Source organism: Aquarana catesbeiana, linkage group LG11 (assembly GCF_042186555.1).
Source record: "Aquarana catesbeiana isolate 2022-GZ linkage group LG11, ASM4218655v1, whole genome shotgun sequence".
Taxonomy (NCBI): Eukaryota; Metazoa; Chordata; class Amphibia; order Anura; family Ranidae; genus Aquarana; species Aquarana catesbeiana.
In genome coordinates this window covers 21172931-21190753 of record NC_133334.1, presented here as the reverse complement: position 1 = coordinate 21190753, position 17823 = coordinate 21172931, and the positions used below count along the sequence as shown (strand labels likewise).

Here is a 17823-nt window from a genome sequence, read left to right as displayed (position 1 = left end):
GGGGGGGGGTTTCTCCGGTCATAGGGGACACTTTTCGGATATATACTGTTACCATCCGGGCGCACGCTACTCCTCTTGATGGGATGTTACCTTCCCTTTTTCACCTAAATTTGTGTCTTTTTGCCCTCTTTTCAGGCATACTGACCAGTCAGGTCAAGGCACACCTCAGGCCTTGGTGCTTAGGAGTATCACTTTCTTACTCGAAGACTCTGACTACAAGTGTAAAGGCTAGCCAGAGGCTAGCCTGTATTTGTGGGAGGAGGCTGAGAGGGCTACTTAAGCCTCCTCCTCTATCTGGCCAGGGCTCGTCAGCGTTTCTGGGTTCCCACCCACCCGTTTCCCCCAATCCTCATACATACTCATATTACTTTTTCTTACATTCAGGGTATGCCCTCTTTTCAGGCATACTGACCAGTCAGGTCAAGGCACACCTCAGGCCTTGGTGCTTAGGAGTATCACTTTCTTACTCGAAGACTCTGACTACAAATAAAAAAGTGGATGAAAAATTTAGCAACAAAATGATGAAACAGATGATATTTTTCTGTTGGCTAATCAAAAAAAAAAAAAAAAACAACAACAAAGCTCAAAATGCAGCCCGAAGTGAGCAAGAAGGAAAATATAAAACAAATGACTCTTGCATGCTGCGTGGGCCTTTGCGCTCATGTGGGTGAGCCCTAAAGAATAAAAAGGAACAAAAAAAAAAATCAAAACTTTTTTAACTGCCTGCGTGGGGCTTGGAAAACAAATGGCTAGTGCATGCTGTATGGCTCTCTGCATCTGTGTGAATGAGCCCTTACCACAAAAAAAAAAAAAAAAAAGAGAGAAGGTGTAGAGAGGGACAGATGGAGAAGCAGGATCGTCAGTAAACCTAGAATGAGCCGTTTCATTTAACAAGAACATCAGAGCTACCAAATGACTTGACACGAGCAGCTGAAAAGGACAACAAAGACAAAGAATCTGTCTCAGCGGGACGCCTTTCAGGTGTTGGTAAAGTGCGATTTATCAACAAGATTGATTCCTGGAATGGTGCAAAGCAGCGTGTTACCTCTACAGGTGCGGGATTTACCATTCAGAATTCTGAGTTTATTCGTGGCTCTAGACAATAGACCTCTAAACGCTCCATTTACATCTGAACTGACCACATCATATAAATGCAGCGCAATTCCAGAAAAGCGACTGTAAAAATAAACACACATAATAAGTATTAACGAGGTTCCCAGCCCTGGAATAGTTCCAGAAAAGTTAAATAAAAGTCAGGAGCTGCTCCTCATCAGCATGCCGAGGCTGGTCAGGTCTGAAATAGGTTGCTTGTGTAACCTATCGGGAGCTTTTCTACCTGTGCCAATCACTGTCTCGGGTAATGATGGGGGGGGGGGGGGGCAAGTGCAAAACACAGCACACCTCCCCGACTCCCACTGATCAATCATTAAGCAGCAGGGTGGAGACACCTCCTTCATGACCAGGCCATTTTTTGCGATACAGCACTTTCCGATACTTTAACTTACTATTGCACATTCGTGTAACACTGTATCCACATACAAATTTCACTATGCCCCCCCCCCCCCCACAAATAGAGCTTTTTTCTGCTATAAAACATATCCAATAAATAAAATGTAAAAAAATAAAATAAATAATCTTATTTCTTTATAAACGTAGGCCAATATGTATTCCACTACACATTTTTGGTAAAAATATTCCAATAAGCGTATATTGATTGGTTTGCGCAAAAGGTATAGCGTCTACAAATTATGGGATAGATTTAAAAAAAAAAAAATAAAAATAATTACTATAAAGTAATGGTGGCAATCAGCGACTTATAGTGGGACAGCAAGATTGTGGCGGACAAATCGGACACTTTTTTTGGAAACCAGCAACGCTAATACAGTGATAAAAAAAAAATAAAAAAAAATTTATATATATATATATATATATATATATATATATATATATATATATATATACGCTGTCCCTGTACTAATGACACTGGCTGGGAAGGGCTTAACACCAGGGGCGATCAAAGGGTTAACCATGTGCTTAGCCTGTGTTTTAGTGTGGGGGGGGGGGGGGAAATCACATGTCTCCATCTATCTATACACACACAATATATATATATATATATATATATATATATATATATATATATACACACACACACATATATATACAGGCTCTCTGTGTCTTGTGATCATTTGTGAGCCCGCCCCACCCTCTCAATAGATGAAGAGGAGGAACAAATTATTAAATCCCTCCAGGCTGCAAATTATGGTGGGGAAGATAAAGTGGCAACTGACCACTCAACCTTGTCAGATTGTTTTTGTTTTTTTCGGAATGGGGGGGGGACTGGGGGAGTTAAAATCTTTGTTAGGTTGTTTTTTTTTTTCTTGCTATTATGGACAGAAACATGATGATAATGTTTATTGTGAAATTGTGCATTTTGGATTATAGTTTTCCTTATTTTGGTATTGTGAACCCATTTCCTTTTGTTTTTCAGTTCATTGTCAAGGCTCAAACATCTTTAAAGATGTAGGAGCTCCTGATGAAGTGGGAAGCCCTGCGAAATGCGTAGGCCTTTCACTTTACTGTGATTACCTTGTGTTTACACCCATTCTACTAGGTTTCAAACTATCTCTGAATTTGGCTATTGGCAACTTTACACATTTTTTTTTTTTTGTAATAAAAATTGTCGAATTTTAAATTGTATAATAATTTTCCTTTTATACATTCAGTCCTGATGGCAAAGAAAGTCCCATCTACCTGCTTTATTTTTGTTCCCAATTGTTTTTTCACCATCGGACAAACCAATCCATATCATCAGAGAACAAACAGGAGCAACCTACTTCCAAACCTAGGGGGTTGGTCTTTGAGTATTAGCAAGTAGAGTCACAAAAAAAAAAAAAAAAAAAAATTAAAAAAAAAACACCAACAACACCACTAATAAATAAGAGGTGCACAAACATTTCGGCCGTGGAAACATATCGGCCAAAAACTGTTTTTGGCTTTCAGTCGAAAGAAAAGAAGGTAACGACAATGGCACCGAAAAGGGGACGGGGTCCGTCCCGGGTGCCACACATTGCGGGGGGTGTCATCCTGGCGGCTCAGTCAGAGGCCACCCATCCCTCCTCCTCCACACGCAGAGCGGTGATCTCCCTGTGTCAGGGAACATAATTGTCCAGGCAGCTGCAGTAACAATGTCCCGCCTCCCGTGATAGACGGCACACTGATCCAATGCCGGGACATTGAATCAGTGCGACATATCACAGGAGGCGGCACATTGTTACCGCAGCCGTCCCGCCCGGGAAAACCAAATCCAGCTCCGTGACACAGCGGGAGATCGCCGGTCTGATCCGGGCACCAGTGAGGCTACATTTTATGGACGCTGAGGTGAGGCTGCATTGACCTCTTGTATCATGTCTGCAGTCTCTGACCATCTCCTGTATCATGTCTGCTTCAGGTGCACCGAATAGAAATTTTGCTAATACTATTAGCAATGTGTTTAAGTAACAGACTGCAGGCATGATACAAGGGATGGTCAGAGACTGCAGACATGATACAAGGGATGGTCAGAGACTGCAGACATTATACAAGAGATGATCGGAGACTGCAGACGGGGATGGTCGGAGACTGCAGACATGATACAAGGGATGGTCGGAGACTGCAGACATGATACAAGGGATGGTCAGAGACTGCAGACATGATACAAGGGATGGTCAGAGACTGCAGACATGATACAAGGGATGGTCAGAGACTGCAGACATGATACAAGGGATGGTCAGAGACTGCAGACATGATACAAGGGATGGTCAGAGACTGCAGACATGATACAAGGGATGGTCAGAGACTGCATTTTTCTTGAGCTTTTCTTGCAATAAAAAGGTGCCAATAATGACCAACAATAAATTCATATTAATTCAAAATGTAAAATATAATAGAATTAAGAAAAAAAAAAATAAAAAAAAAAAAACTCATTTTTGGCACCGAAATTTCCATTTGGTGCACCCCTAATAAGGCCTCATACACACTGGACGTTTTTGGCTTCAGACGTTTTTTTCTACAGTCAATAAACTCCCCATCATGTTATCCTATGTGTCTATGCACACATAGGCTGTTATCAGCAGTATTTGGCTGGGGTGTTTGGCTTTAAAAAAAAAGAAAAAAAAACCCAAAACTAGTGGGTTCTGAGAAGAGTTTTTCAGCTATAAAAACGCTCCGTCAAAAAACACTGATAAACGCGTCTCACGCAAAAAAACGCTATTGCAAAAAAATGGAAAAACTCACTGCAAAGCTACTGGAGTTTTTAGAACGTTATTTTAACGTCCAGTGTGCATGAGGCCTTATACTACGTGGTTGCTGTGAACCTGGCACCCAACACACCTAGAACTGTGTCAGATATGAATAATTTTGTGTACAAGAGTGTGTCCAAGAGCAAGGACGGGAGGCATAAGTTGCAGAGATGTAGTATAATATCTTTTTCCTTTTTGCAGCAATAGGTTAGGGTGCTTGAAAGCAGACATGCCTCAGACGGACGTACCATTGCATTAGAATGGTTCAGCTCACACAACAAGCATTCCAACTTGTATAGATAAATGTGCAATGTCATGACAGGTTCTCTTTAAACCCGTACAGTTGGCATTCACTGTACCTCCAGCATCTCCCGCTCGCGGTTCCGGATTTCAGGACTGGCCGCACTGATCAGCATCTTTAGGTTGGCGGTTGGGGTCCATGGGTCATTGTTATTGGTCTCTGGTGGTTTGGTCGGCGTCTTTAGGGTGGTAGCCGCACATTGCAGCTCTGATAACACCAACGTCGGCTGCTTTGATGGGGTGCGCAAGACTCTCTTGTTTAAGTGCAAAATGGAATTTTCCTGGAAGGAGGAAAATGGTGGATTAATTATCAGCGTTCTGTGTGTAACGCCCCGGGGTGAGGATATCAGGAACATTATTTGTACTCACTTTCTGAGCTTCCTCCATATTGGATGCGTTTGTTGGTTTCCTCACAGCGATGCGTAGATCTTCACATAGGGGTCCTAGGAGGAAATAAAAACAAAAAAATATATATTATAAACATACATAGAGAAGATCTGTCCTACAGGGGGCATAGTGAAAAAGTATATAAACCTTGTATACCACCTGAATAGAGTAAATTCGAAAAAAAACTGACTAAAAGCTGCCCATATATGCCTCGAATTTTCACTGAATAGGCAGATGTCAGAGCCATGGTTAGCCAAGTTAGCACCACCCAGATCTCCCATAAAAAAAAAAAAAAAAAAAAAGGAAGCTGCCAGGCAGAAAATTGTAGGCTTAAGAGTCACTGTAGGCAAGAAGAAGCAGTCGCTTTTTGGGTATTCCGAGAGCTGTGGCTCTTTGATAGTCAGTAAGTCCAGGAACCAGGGTTCCAGAACCCTTGGGATTCCTCCTGAGATTGCTAGGGCTTCTTGAGTAGAGAGCAGTGGTAGACTGAACTCCTGTTGACCCCTGCTGGCCCACATGCACAAAAGGGCCGCCACGACTGCGCAAGGGGCCGCCCCAACGCCCGCTCGCATGTGGGGCCGCCCTGACCCAACCCTGCAAGGGGCCGCCCCAACGCCCGCTCGCACGTGGGGCCGCCCTGACCCAACCCTGCAAGGGGCTGCCCCAACGCCTGCTCGCACATGGGGCTTCCCTGACCCAACCCTGCGAGGGGCCGCCCCGACCCTCGCTGGTCCAACCTTGCAAGGGGCTGCCTGGACCCCCACCGGCCCACCCAAACGAAAACCTCATATACTGTTGGAATTCTGTTCCTTTGAAGAAAACATTTTTTTCCCCCCATCCTGCTCCCTTCAATTTCCTTATCCCTGAAGTCGAAAATGACCATCAATTCCACCCCACCAATGATTAGAAAATTAAATGTTCTTAAAATGAAAAATTTGGAACAAAAAAAAAAAACACTTTTTATAAGTGTATGTCATTTCCTTCTGCAAACCACCCCCACCATCCTGGAAGCTGGTCAAGCGAAGGAAAGTCAGTCAGAGGAACGGTCTCTGTTGCAACTTCCTTCTACCCTTTGAAGTTCCGTGTACACTACAGCTTATGTCTGCTATACGGGTTGTGACAGATCACCTGACATCATGCAGACTGGTGGAACCCTGTTGCTCCGGCGCTTACCAAGGTTTAGGGCTGGGAGTTCCCTCTTAGGAATGCAGGAAGGGTGAGGAAATAACGAGATCAGCAAAATGCAAGTTGCAGGGACATCTCTTCCTTGCTGAACAAACCAGCAAACCAACGTTCCTCCTTCAATAGTGAGGGATGGTCCATAGCATTCTGGTCAGTGAAGGAGCAAAAGCCCATTAGGGAAGAAGTTAATGGCATCTTGGTGATACCACCACTGGCCAGGCATTGACAGTGTAAAATGGACCTCATGCTGGTCAAACATGGCTGGAATTTCAGCTGATTTCTACCGAATGTGCTGAAATTTGAGTCGTGGTTGGCACCACCCAGCTCAACAAAAGTGAACTGGGAGAAAAAAAAAAAAAAAAAAAAAAAAAGAAGGAGTCACTGTTTGGGTATTCAGGCTGCTATGGGCAGCCGGCAGGGTATTTAGCAAAGATGGACGAGCGATCGTACACAACATGTGTATGGCTAGCCTAAACCCGACCATGGATGGAAATTCGGCCGATTCAGCAGGGACTGACCAATTTCTGATCCATATGTGACTGTGCCTTGGGGACCCCCAGGTCACCAGAACTGGTGTCCCCATTGGAAGATTTCCCCCTCATTACTTTTCTGGGGACAACCCAAAATTTGGGATTTTCTTTTAATGATAATGGTAAACAGGACATATAGAGAGGGCGAGTCTCCTTATCGGGGGGGGGGGGGGGGGGGGGGATGCACAGACAGTGATAAAAACTGACAGGGGTTCCAATCCCTCTCCACTCTATCCAAATATATAAATATATATATATATCTTTAGTTAAAAACTTTACATTCTTGATAGTGTAGGGGAGGGTTGGAACCTCTGTTGTATTTCATTGCCATCTGTCTCTCCCTCCCCCCCCCCCACTACTAGTGACTACTGTCACTAGAACAGAAAGTAATTTTTTTTCATTCATTTTTGGGTGGTCATTAGAACAGGAAGTGAAGAGAAATCTTCCAAAGGGGAAGCCTGCTCTGGTGGCAACTGTCTAAGGCCTCTTTTCCATGGGTGGCCAGGGGGCAGTAAAATCAAGGTCCACACCTCAGTACAGTGCAACCTAGGGTGTGTGCAGTTCTGCATATTACATGTGGGGCAGCCTACCGGTTTCAATGGGCTGCCCTACCTGGGAGAAAAGGAAGCTTCAACCCTTTTGTAAAAATCACACCTCACTGCATGGTGCTGCAAGACCCCGTGGTTTGGCATGCATGAAAACAGACGTGTTTGCCGATGCATGCGGTGCTATTAAGATGAGCACGTGTCGGGAGAGCGTGCGATTTTTAATGCGTTCCCGACATGCACAGATGTGAACCTCGCCTAAGAGGGGGATTTCCTATCTCTCCTATCGGAGATCTCCTCTTACTTCCTGTTGTGTCTCCGGGACACAAAACCTGACAGTTTTTTTTTTAACGATCCCCTACTCTAAAGCTGGCCATACACTGGTAGAATTTCATTAGAAGTTTTTCATTTTAGGAGCGATCATTCAATTTTCTAATCATTAGTGGGGTCATATTAGACAGGTTTTGACTGCAGCGATGAGAACATTTGAACATTGTACATGGACTTCATTTGGGAAAGCCCATTCGCCACAATAATTGAGCAGTCTATCTTTTAAGGGCTTTCTCAAGCCGTTGCATGTACTGAGAATGTTCATACAAACACTCAGTTGAAAATTTTCTAGTGTATTGATAGCTTTATCATAAAATAAAATGTTTTGGTTTTACGTTTATTATTATTATTCATGATTTATGTAACGCCAACAGTTTACGCAGCGCTTTACAATGTAGAGGGGGGACAACACAATTACAGTACAATACAAAAAGGTACAGGAGGGCCCGGCTCATAGAACTTACATTCTAAAGGGAGGGGGGGGGTGGTACAAAAGGTAATAGATGTGGGGAATGATTTGATGGGGGGTGGCTCGGGGACAGTTGTTAGGTGGGCGTGGGATAGGCTTCCCTGAATAAATGAGTTTTCACTTTAAAACGAGTGCAATGTATGTACTGGGCTACAATCTGTCCACGAATGTACACAGTAAGGGTCAGGACATAAATATATATATATTTATATTTATTAGGGCTGGGGGAAAAAAAAAAAAAAAAATCGATTCAAATCTTGAATCGAGTTGAGAGGTCAAGTCGATTCAAAATTTAAGCAAATCGTTTTTTTTTTCATCGCGCCGGTCCCGGGGAGCTGTGGGCAGGAGTTTTTAGGCGAGTCCGCGGCTTCGGCTAGTCTGCGGCTTCGGCCTGGTACGCGAGACCGGACTCCACGGACTAGGCCGAAACCGCGGCCTCGCCTACAAACTCCTGCCTGCGGCTCCTCGGGACCGGCGCGGTGTCCACAAAAAAAAAAAAAACGATTCAAATCGTGATATACATACATACATACATACACACACAGAAAACAATATAAAACCTGTTTGTGTATTCATCTATTACTGTGTACTCACAATCTATGGGACCTTGGTGAATACTGGGACCTTCATAAACTCTGAGGATAATGGGGGTAGACTGACCTCTGTGTACAATGGGTGGAGACTAAACACTGAGTGCAAATATAAGTATGCAATGTTTTAATTCACACTGATCCCTCTGAATTCCTATAGACGTGTACATTGCATATTCTAGAAGGAGGTGACCTGTGCGCACTCCTAGATTGAAAGAAAAAAAAAAAAGAGAAAGAAAAAAAAAAAGAGAAAGAAAAAAAAAGAGAAAGGAAAAAAAAAGGGAGAAAGAAAAAAAAGGGAGAAAGAAAAAAAAGGGAGAAAGAAAAAAAAGGGAGAAAGAAAAAAAAGGGAGAAAGAAAAAAAAGGGAGAAAGAAAAAAAAAGGGAGAAAGAAAAAAAAAAAGGGAGAAAGAAAAAAAAAGGGAGAAAGAAAAAAAGAGGAAGAAGAAAAAAAAAGGGAGAAAGAAAAAAAGAGGAAGAAGAAAAAAAAAGGGAGAAAGAAAAAAAGAGGAAGAAGAAAAAAAAAGGCGAAGAAAAAAAGAAAGAAAAAAGAAAAAAAAGGAGGAAGAAAAAAAGAAAGAAAAAAAGAAAGCAAAAATAGAAAGAAAAAAGAAAGACGGAGAAAAAAGAAAGAAAGAAAGACGGAGAAAAAAGAAAGAAAGAAAGAGAAAAAAAAGAAAGAAAGAAAGAGAAAAAAAAAGAAAGAAAGAAAGAAAGAAAGAAAGAAAGAGAAAAAAAAGAAAGAAAGAAAGAGAAAAAAAAGAAAGAAAGAAAGAGAAAAAAAAAAAAGAAAGAAAGAAAGAAAGAAAGAAAGAAAGAAAGAAAGAAAGAAAGAAAGAAAGAAAGAAAGAAAGAAAGAAAGAAAGAGAAAAAAGAAAGGGGGAAAGAAAAAACAGAGATATATCTCTCTCTATCAGAAAGAAGGGAAAAAATAAAATAAAAAAGGAGGGAGGGAAAGAGAGATCCATCTCTATCAGAGTCTCAGTGTGTATAGGGGCTAGTTACCAAAGTAACTTTATCTCTAATCTACAAAGTTGTGAAGGTGAAGTGAAGGGGAGCAACAAAAGAGAATTAAAAAAAAAAAAAAAAAAAAAAAAGGAAGGAAGGAAGGAAGGAAGGAAGAAGAAAGGCCCAAATAATCGCCTAGAGATCGCCATGGATGACTGCGTCCAATGATCAGAAGGTATTACCTCACTTTTATACAGACTTACGCAATATTAAATTTGTCACATTGTGTGATTTTGTTGGTCCGTGTATGGCAAGATTGTGAGACTCTTGTTGGTCTTGTGATAAGTTTAAAATCAATTACAAATCACTTTCAGCGTAAAGCGTCTCGTGAATGATCAAGCACACCCAGCCCGCCTTCTACTAACAGCCAATAATTTCTTAGATTGAACAGGAAGTACGGTTGGTAGATTGTTATTTATTAGTTCGGTCATTTTTGTGTTTGGCTGAAACTAGAAAAATTGATTGTGTGTGTCCAGCAGTAGAGGTTATAGAGTACAATGTACATACCGGAGGGGGCGGAGTCCGGTGTGATCTATATGGACAGATTACAGACTTTCCCTCCAACACATCTGATGGGTTGTCTATGGAGCTGGTAAAAGGTTTATCATGTATCTGTGTATGTATGATCCAATCATATATATTGGTAACATATCAAATCTATGGAGCCAATCAAGTAAATACAATGTATCAGAGTTTCCTAGGGAAAGGAGCACCAGTACATACAATGTATCAGAGCTATCTATGGAAGGCGGAGCTATTTTAGTACACACAATGTATCACAGTTGTCTGCGGGGGAGGGGCTATTCAAAATACAATGTATCCGACAGTATCAAAGTTATGCATTGTATTATATATCAGAGTACTGAATGTATACATTGTATATACTAGAGCTCTATACAATCTGTCTATAAGAACATCTATTGGAAGTTTACATGTACAATGTATCTATGAGAATGTACAGTATACAATGTATGGATTACTAATGCAATGACATCATGTATTGGTAATAGATCTATCACATCTATGAAGCCAATGATTATTATGCAATCAGAATATCTGGGAGGGGTTATCCAAGTACATACAATGTACTAATTAGAGGATCAGGAATATACATTGATAGCATTGAATGTACACATTGTATTTATGAGAGCGCTAAGTCTATATAATGTGTCAGAATATCTATTGGAATACCTATGTATACAATGTATCAAAATGTACAGAATAGATATCGACCAGAGTATAATATATTTTTCCCCCCTTCTTTCTATACAATGTGTGTAAGAGAATGTCTACTGGAATTCCTATGTATATAAAGTAACTAAATGTATTTACAATATATCAATCTACTGGTATATATACACACACACACTGTGTAATTAATCAATATGTGTATATTCAATTTATCGGCATGTACATACACAATGTATCAATCTATCGGTAGGTGTACACAATGTATCGCTCGGTATGTATATACAATGTATCGATCAGTATGTATATACACAATATACCGATTGTTATGTGTATACAATGTATTGATCGGTATGTATACACAATGTATCAATCTATCAGTATGTGTATACAATGTGTATACAGAGTATCGATCTATCGGTATGTGTATACAGTGTATCGATCTATCGGTATGTGTATACAATGTATCGATCTATCGGTGTGTGTATACAGTGTATCGATCTATTGGTATGTGTATACAATGTATCGGTTTGTGTATACAATGTATCGATCTATCGGTTTGTGTATACAATGTATCAATCTATCGGTATGTGTATACAATGTATCAATCTATCGGTATGTGTATACAATGTATCAATCTATCAGGGTGTGTGTATACAATGTATCGATCTATCGGTGTGTGTATACAATGTATCAATCTATCGGTATGTGTATACAATGTATCAATCTATCGGTATGTGTATACAATGTATCAATCTATCGGTGTGTGTGTGTATACAATGTATCGATCTATCGGTGTGTGTGTGTATACAATGTATCGATCTATCGGTGTGTGTGTGTATACAATGTATCGATCTATCGGTGTGTGTGTATACAATGTATCGGTATGTGTATACAATGTATCGATCTATCGGTGTGTGTGTATACAATGTATCGATCTATCAGGGTGTGTGTATACAATGTATCGATCTATCGGTATGTGTATACAGTGTATCGATCTATCGGTGTGTGTGTGTGTATACAATGTATCGATCTATCGGTGTGTGTGTATACAATGTATCGGTACGTGTATACAATGTATCGATCTATTGGTATGTGTATATTATGGTGTAATTATCAGAATGGATCCTTCACCTCTCCCGGGTGTCTCCTACCCGGATCGGGTCATTCCTCCTCTCCAGCCGGCGGGTGTCGGTGTGATCCGGGTTCAGGGTCACCTGATTCGCCCGGTGGGGTGACGTGGACGGGCAGACAGCCGGGTGGGGTAATGGGGGCGGCTCGGTGTTCGGCGGGATCGGGCGCACGGAGTGACCCGGGTGGGGTGGGTGCTCAGGGACGGTGACCCGGTGGAGTGCAGGATTGGCGGGTGACCTGGTTCGGGTGTCACGATCACTCAGTTTCAGCTTTCGGGCGCCAAACTGCTGAGAGTATTTTTTTCAATTTCCCACTTATCTGCAAAAAACGCAGAGAGCCAATCAGGGAAGAGTTGCTCATCCAAGCCGGCCAATCAGAGGAGAAGGTCAGCCTGAGGGGGCGGGGCGCGGGAATGCAGTGACCTATGTGTGTACTTTGCACTGGAGGGAGCTTTACACTGAGCTGAGTGTCTGATCGGTTATTGGGGGACTACAAGTCTCAGCACTCCATGTACCCATATATATAATATATATTATAGTGTGTTCATCTACAAGCATGACATTTTATCTACATATACCATTCATATATTGTAATATATTCATCACTGGGGTGACTACAACTCCCAGCATTCCATGGACCTACATATACCATCCATACATTATATTATATACATCGCCGGGGGGGGACTACAACTCCCAGCACTCCATGGGCCTGCATATACCATTCATATATTATAGTATATACATCACCGTGGGGGAGTATAAGTCCCAGAATTTCACAGACCTGCATATACCATCCATATATTATAGTATATTCATTACTGGGGGGAACTATAACTGCCAGCACTCCATATACCATCCATATATTATAATATTTTCATCACTGGAGGGACTACAACTCCCAGCACTCAATATACCCACATATACCATCCATATATTATAGTATAGTAATAATTGGGGGGAATACAAGTCCCAGCATTCCATGGACCTACATATTCCATCCATATATTATAGTATATTCACCACTGGGGGGACTAAAACTCCCAGCACTCCATATACCATCCATATATTATAGTATATTAATCATTGGGGGGGGGGGGACTACAAGTCCCAGCATTCCATGGACCTACATATACCATCCATATATTATAGTATAATAATCATTTGGGGGGGGGGGGACTACAAGTCCCAGCATTCCATGGACCTACATATACCATCCATATATTATAGTATATACATCACTGGGGGGAACTTCCAGCATTCCTTGGCCTTCATGATGCTGTTTGTTCACGAAGGTTCTCCAACAAACCTCTGAGGACTTTACAGGACAGCTGTATTTATACTGAGATCAAATTACACACAGGTGGACTCTTTTTTACTAATTTGGTGACTTCTGAAGGCAATTGGTTCCACTAGAATTTATTTAGGGGTTTCAGACTAAAGGGGGCTGAATACAAATGCCCCCCCCCCCCACACTTTTCACATATTTATTTGTAAAAAAAAAAACATTGAAAACCATTTATCATTTCCCTTCCACTTCACAATTACGTACCACTTTTTGTTGGTCTATCACATAAAATCCCAATAAAATACATTTACGTTTTTGGTTGTAACAAAATGTGGAAAATTTCAAGGGGTATGAATAGTTTTTTAAGGCATTGTGTATATATATCCATACACACACTGATTAGCCATCATTTTATGACCACTGACAGTTACAGTGATTGGTATTGATCATCTCATTACAATGACATCTGAAAGTGGGTGGGAGATACATGTTGTCCCTGAAGATACAAGTTGTCCCTGAAGATACATGTTGTGCCTGAAGAAGTTGTCCCTGAAGATACATGTTGTCCCTGAAGATACATGTTGTCCCTGAAGATACAAGTTGTCCCTGAAGATACATGTTGTCCCTGAAGATACATGTTGTCCCTGAAGATACAAGTTGTCCCTGAAGATACAAGTTGTCCCTGAAGATACATGTTGTCCCTGAAGATACAAGTTGTCCCTGAAGATACATGTTGTGCCTGAAGATACAAGTTGTCCCTGAAGATACATGTTGTCCCTGAAGATACAAGTTGTCCCTGAAGATACAAGTTGTCCCTGAAGATACAAGTTGTCCCTGAAGATACATGTTGTCCCTGAAGATACATGTTGTCCCTGAAGATACATGTTGTCCCTGAAGATACAAGTTGTCCCTGAAGATACAAGTTGTGCCTGAAGATACATGTTGTCCCTGAAGATACAAGTTGTCCCTGAAGATACATGTTGTCCCTGAAGATACATGTTGTGCCTGAAGATACATGTTGTGCCTGAAGATACATGTTGTCCCTGAAGATACATGTTGTCCCTGAAGATACATGTTGTGCCTGAAGATACATGTTGTGCCTGAAGATACATGTTGTGCCTGAAGATACATGTTGTGCCTGAAGTTGATGTCTTGAAAGCAGAAAAAACGTTCATCACAGTTTGCAGTATATGGGGGCTGTGTAGCTGCAGACCGGGCAGGGTGTCCATGCTGACCAACGTGTCCACAGCCAAAAAAACGCATACGATGGGTATGTGAGCATCAGAACTGGAGCACAGAGTGATGGAAGAAGGTTGGCTGGTCTCATGAATGACGTTTTCTTTTTCATCATGTGGATGGCCGGGTGCGCCACTTACCTGGGGCAGAGATGGCACCAGGATGCAGTATGGGAAGAAGACAAGCCGGCGGAGGGGCAGTCATGTGACGCTTTGGGGAATGTTCTGCTGGGAAGCCTTGGCTCCTGACATTCATGTGGATATTACTTGACACGTACCACCACCTACCTAAACATTGTTGGTGACCAAGTACACCCCTTAATTGCAACAGTATTTACTGATGGCAGTGGCCTCTTTCAGCAGGATAATGCGCCCCACCACCCTGCAAAAAATGGTTCAATTATGGTTTGAGGAACACAGCAATGAGTTGGAGGTGTTGACTTGGTCTCTAGATTTTCCACATCTCAGTCCAATTGAGGATCTGGGATGTGCTGGAAAAACAAGTCCGATCCATGGAGGTCCCACCTCACAACTTACAGGACTTAAAGGATCTGCTACTGCTGGCTTGGTAGCCAGATACCACAACGTACCTTCAGAGGTCTAGTGGAGTCCATGCCTTGTCAGGTCAGGGCTGTTTTGGCATCAAAAGGAGGACCTACAGTGGAACCTTGGATTATGAGCATAATCCATTCCAGGAGAATTCTTGTAATCCAAAGCACTCGTATATCAAAGGGAGTTTCCCCATAGAAATCAATGGAAACAAAGATAATTTGTTCCGCATTGACTTCTATTACATGCAATACCGTATGTGGCCAGAGGTGGGGGGCGCCAGAGAGCCTCAGAAATATTCAGGGACGGCTCCGAAAGCCTCGGAAACACTCAGGAACTTAGTATTTTCACGTGTTTCTGAGTATTTCTGTGTCATTCCGAGTATTTCTGATCGGCTCCGAACCCTTCCGAGTGTCCCCGGAACTCCGGCCAAATGCAGTACCACCGGTGAAGCGATGGGGTAAGTGCTACCGACCGACTGGGGGCGGGGGCTGAGGTGTCAGTGGCATAAAGTTTGCCGCTCCCCCAAAAAAATTACCACCGGCTGCCACTGCCTCCCACTGGCACTGCCTCCCAATAGTGGTGCACTATTGCTCCCACTGACACCAATGATGGGGCACTATTCCTCCCACTGACACCAATGGTGGGGCACTATTTCTTTCACTGACACCAATGATGGGGCACTATTCCTCCCACTGACACCAATGATGGGACACTATTCCTCCCACTGACACCAATGGTGGGGCACTATTCCTCTCACTGACACCAATGATGGGGCACTATTCCTCTCACTGACACCAATGATGGGGCACTATTCCTCCCACTGACACCAATGATGGGGCACTATTCCTCCCACTGACACCAATGATGGGGCACTATTCCTCCCCCTGACACCAATGATGGGGCACTATTCCTCCCACTGACACCAATGATGGGGCACTATTCCTCCCACTGACACCAATGGTGGGGCACTATTCCTCCAACTGCCACCAATGATGGGGCACTATTCCTCCCACTGACACAAATGATGGGGCACTATTCCTCCCACAGACACCAATTATGGGGCACTATTTCTTTCACTGACACCAATGATGGGGCACTGTTTCTTCCACTGACACTAATGATGGGGCATTATTCCTCCCACTAATACCAATGATGGGGCACTATTACTCCCACTGATGCCAGTACATTTTCTTCTCACACTGGCCACAGTCCAGCCCCCTAAAGTTTGAGGGACAGTAAATTGGCCCTTTGTTTAGAAAGCTTGGAGACCCGTGTTCTACACATATCACAGAATGCATGCAATCTGCATTCCGAGCATTTGTCCCTGGGGCATACTGCCATAGAAGTTGGTGCCCATCCAGCCCTCTCCAGCTGCCAGCCTCATTTAGAATTTTACAGACGGCAGGCGGCGGGGCTGGACGGTCACTCACCTGTAACGAACACTCAGCCAGTGAAGTCAGAACTCCTAGTACAGTTGTTTCTCCTCAATTTTCTGTTACAGGAAAAACAAGTGGCAGCAAGTTTTTACCTACAAAAAAGGTTAGACACACCCATTTAATGGTATATCAAAACACACCCAACCCAGTGTGGAGGGATGTACATTTTTAAAAAGCGTGTAAAGGCAAATGTTACAGTGCTAACAGATGTCAGATCCGGAATAACGGGTGTTACCGGTCACATGTAGTGATGAGAATTCCCGCTGCATAGTGAAATGCGCACCCTGGAACAGCAGCCCTGGGATTCAGGCAATGACAGCCTCTGCGATGGGGCACCCTACACCCATTATACAGACGCTATATTACCAAAAGTATTGGGACGCCTGCCTTTACACACACACGAACTTTAATGGCATCCCAGTCTTAGTCCGCAGGGTTCAATATTGAGTTGGCCCTCCCTTTGCAGCTATAACAGCTTCAACTCTTCTGGGAAGGCTGTCCACAAGGTTTAGGAGTGTGTCTATGGGAATGTTTGACCATTCTTCCAGAAGCGCATTTGTGAGGTCAGGCACTGATGTTGGAGAGAAGGCCTGGCTCGGAGTCTCCGCTCTAATTCATCCTAAAGGTGTTCTATCGGGTTGAGGTGAGGACTCTGTGCAGGCCAGTCAAGTTCCTCCACCCCAAACTCGCTCATCCATGTCTTTATGGACCTTGCTTTGTGCACTGGTGTGCAGTCATGTTGGAACAGGAAGGGGCCATCCCCAAACTGTCCCCACAAAGTTGGGAGCATGAAGTTGTCCAAAATGTCTTGGTATGCTGATGCCTTAAGTGGGCCAAGCCCAACCCCTGAAAAACAACCCCACACCATAACCCCCCCCCCCTCCAAAAAATGATTTGGACCAGTGCACAAAGCAAGGTCCATAAAGACATGGATGAGCAAGTTTGGGGCGGAGGAACTTGACTGACCTGCACAGAGTTCTGACCTCAACCCGATAGAACACCTTTGGGATGAATTAGAGTGGAGACTGCGAGCCAGGCCTTTTTGTCCAACATTAGTGCCTGATCTCACAAATGTGCTTCTGGAAGAAGACACACTCCTAAACCTTGTGGTAAGGTTGCCACCTTATCCCTTTAAAACCGAACACATATTAATTACACAGAATCTGTGGCTGATTAAGGTGGTGATTGAACTCACTTGGTGCATTATCTGCATTGAATTCGCCTCAGAACCCATGTAATTCATATGTGTTCGGGTTTAAAGGGATGAGGTGGCAACCCTACCATGTGGGCAGCCTTCCCAGAAGAGTTGAAGCTGTTATAGCTGCAAAGGATGGGCCAACTCAATATTGAACCCTACAGACTAAGACTGG

At 42.9% G+C, this 17823-nt stretch overlaps 1 protein-coding gene across 2 annotated transcripts in view; it reads right to left on the bottom strand.

Annotated features, from left to right (window-relative positions):
* The window catches only part of E2F8 (E2F transcription factor 8), a 38929-nt gene extending 22413 nt beyond the window's left edge, over window positions 1–16516 (bottom strand). The window contains exons 1-3 of one of the 2 annotated variants that reach the window (XM_073604044.1): window positions 16448–16516; window positions 4950–5023; window positions 4640–4861 (exon numbers count right to left, since the gene is read on the bottom strand). In XM_073604044.1, coding sequence (XP_073460145.1) covers window positions 4640–4861; window positions 4950–4967 — 240 coding nt within the window. In that variant the 5' untranslated portion in view covers window positions 4968–5023; window positions 16448–16516. Of the gene's footprint in view, window positions 1–4639; window positions 4862–4949; window positions 5024–11943; window positions 12260–16447 lie in introns of those variants that run through there. The other variant, XM_073604043.1, reaches the window with a different exon arrangement.
* Window positions 16517–17823: the final 1307 nt, after the last annotated feature.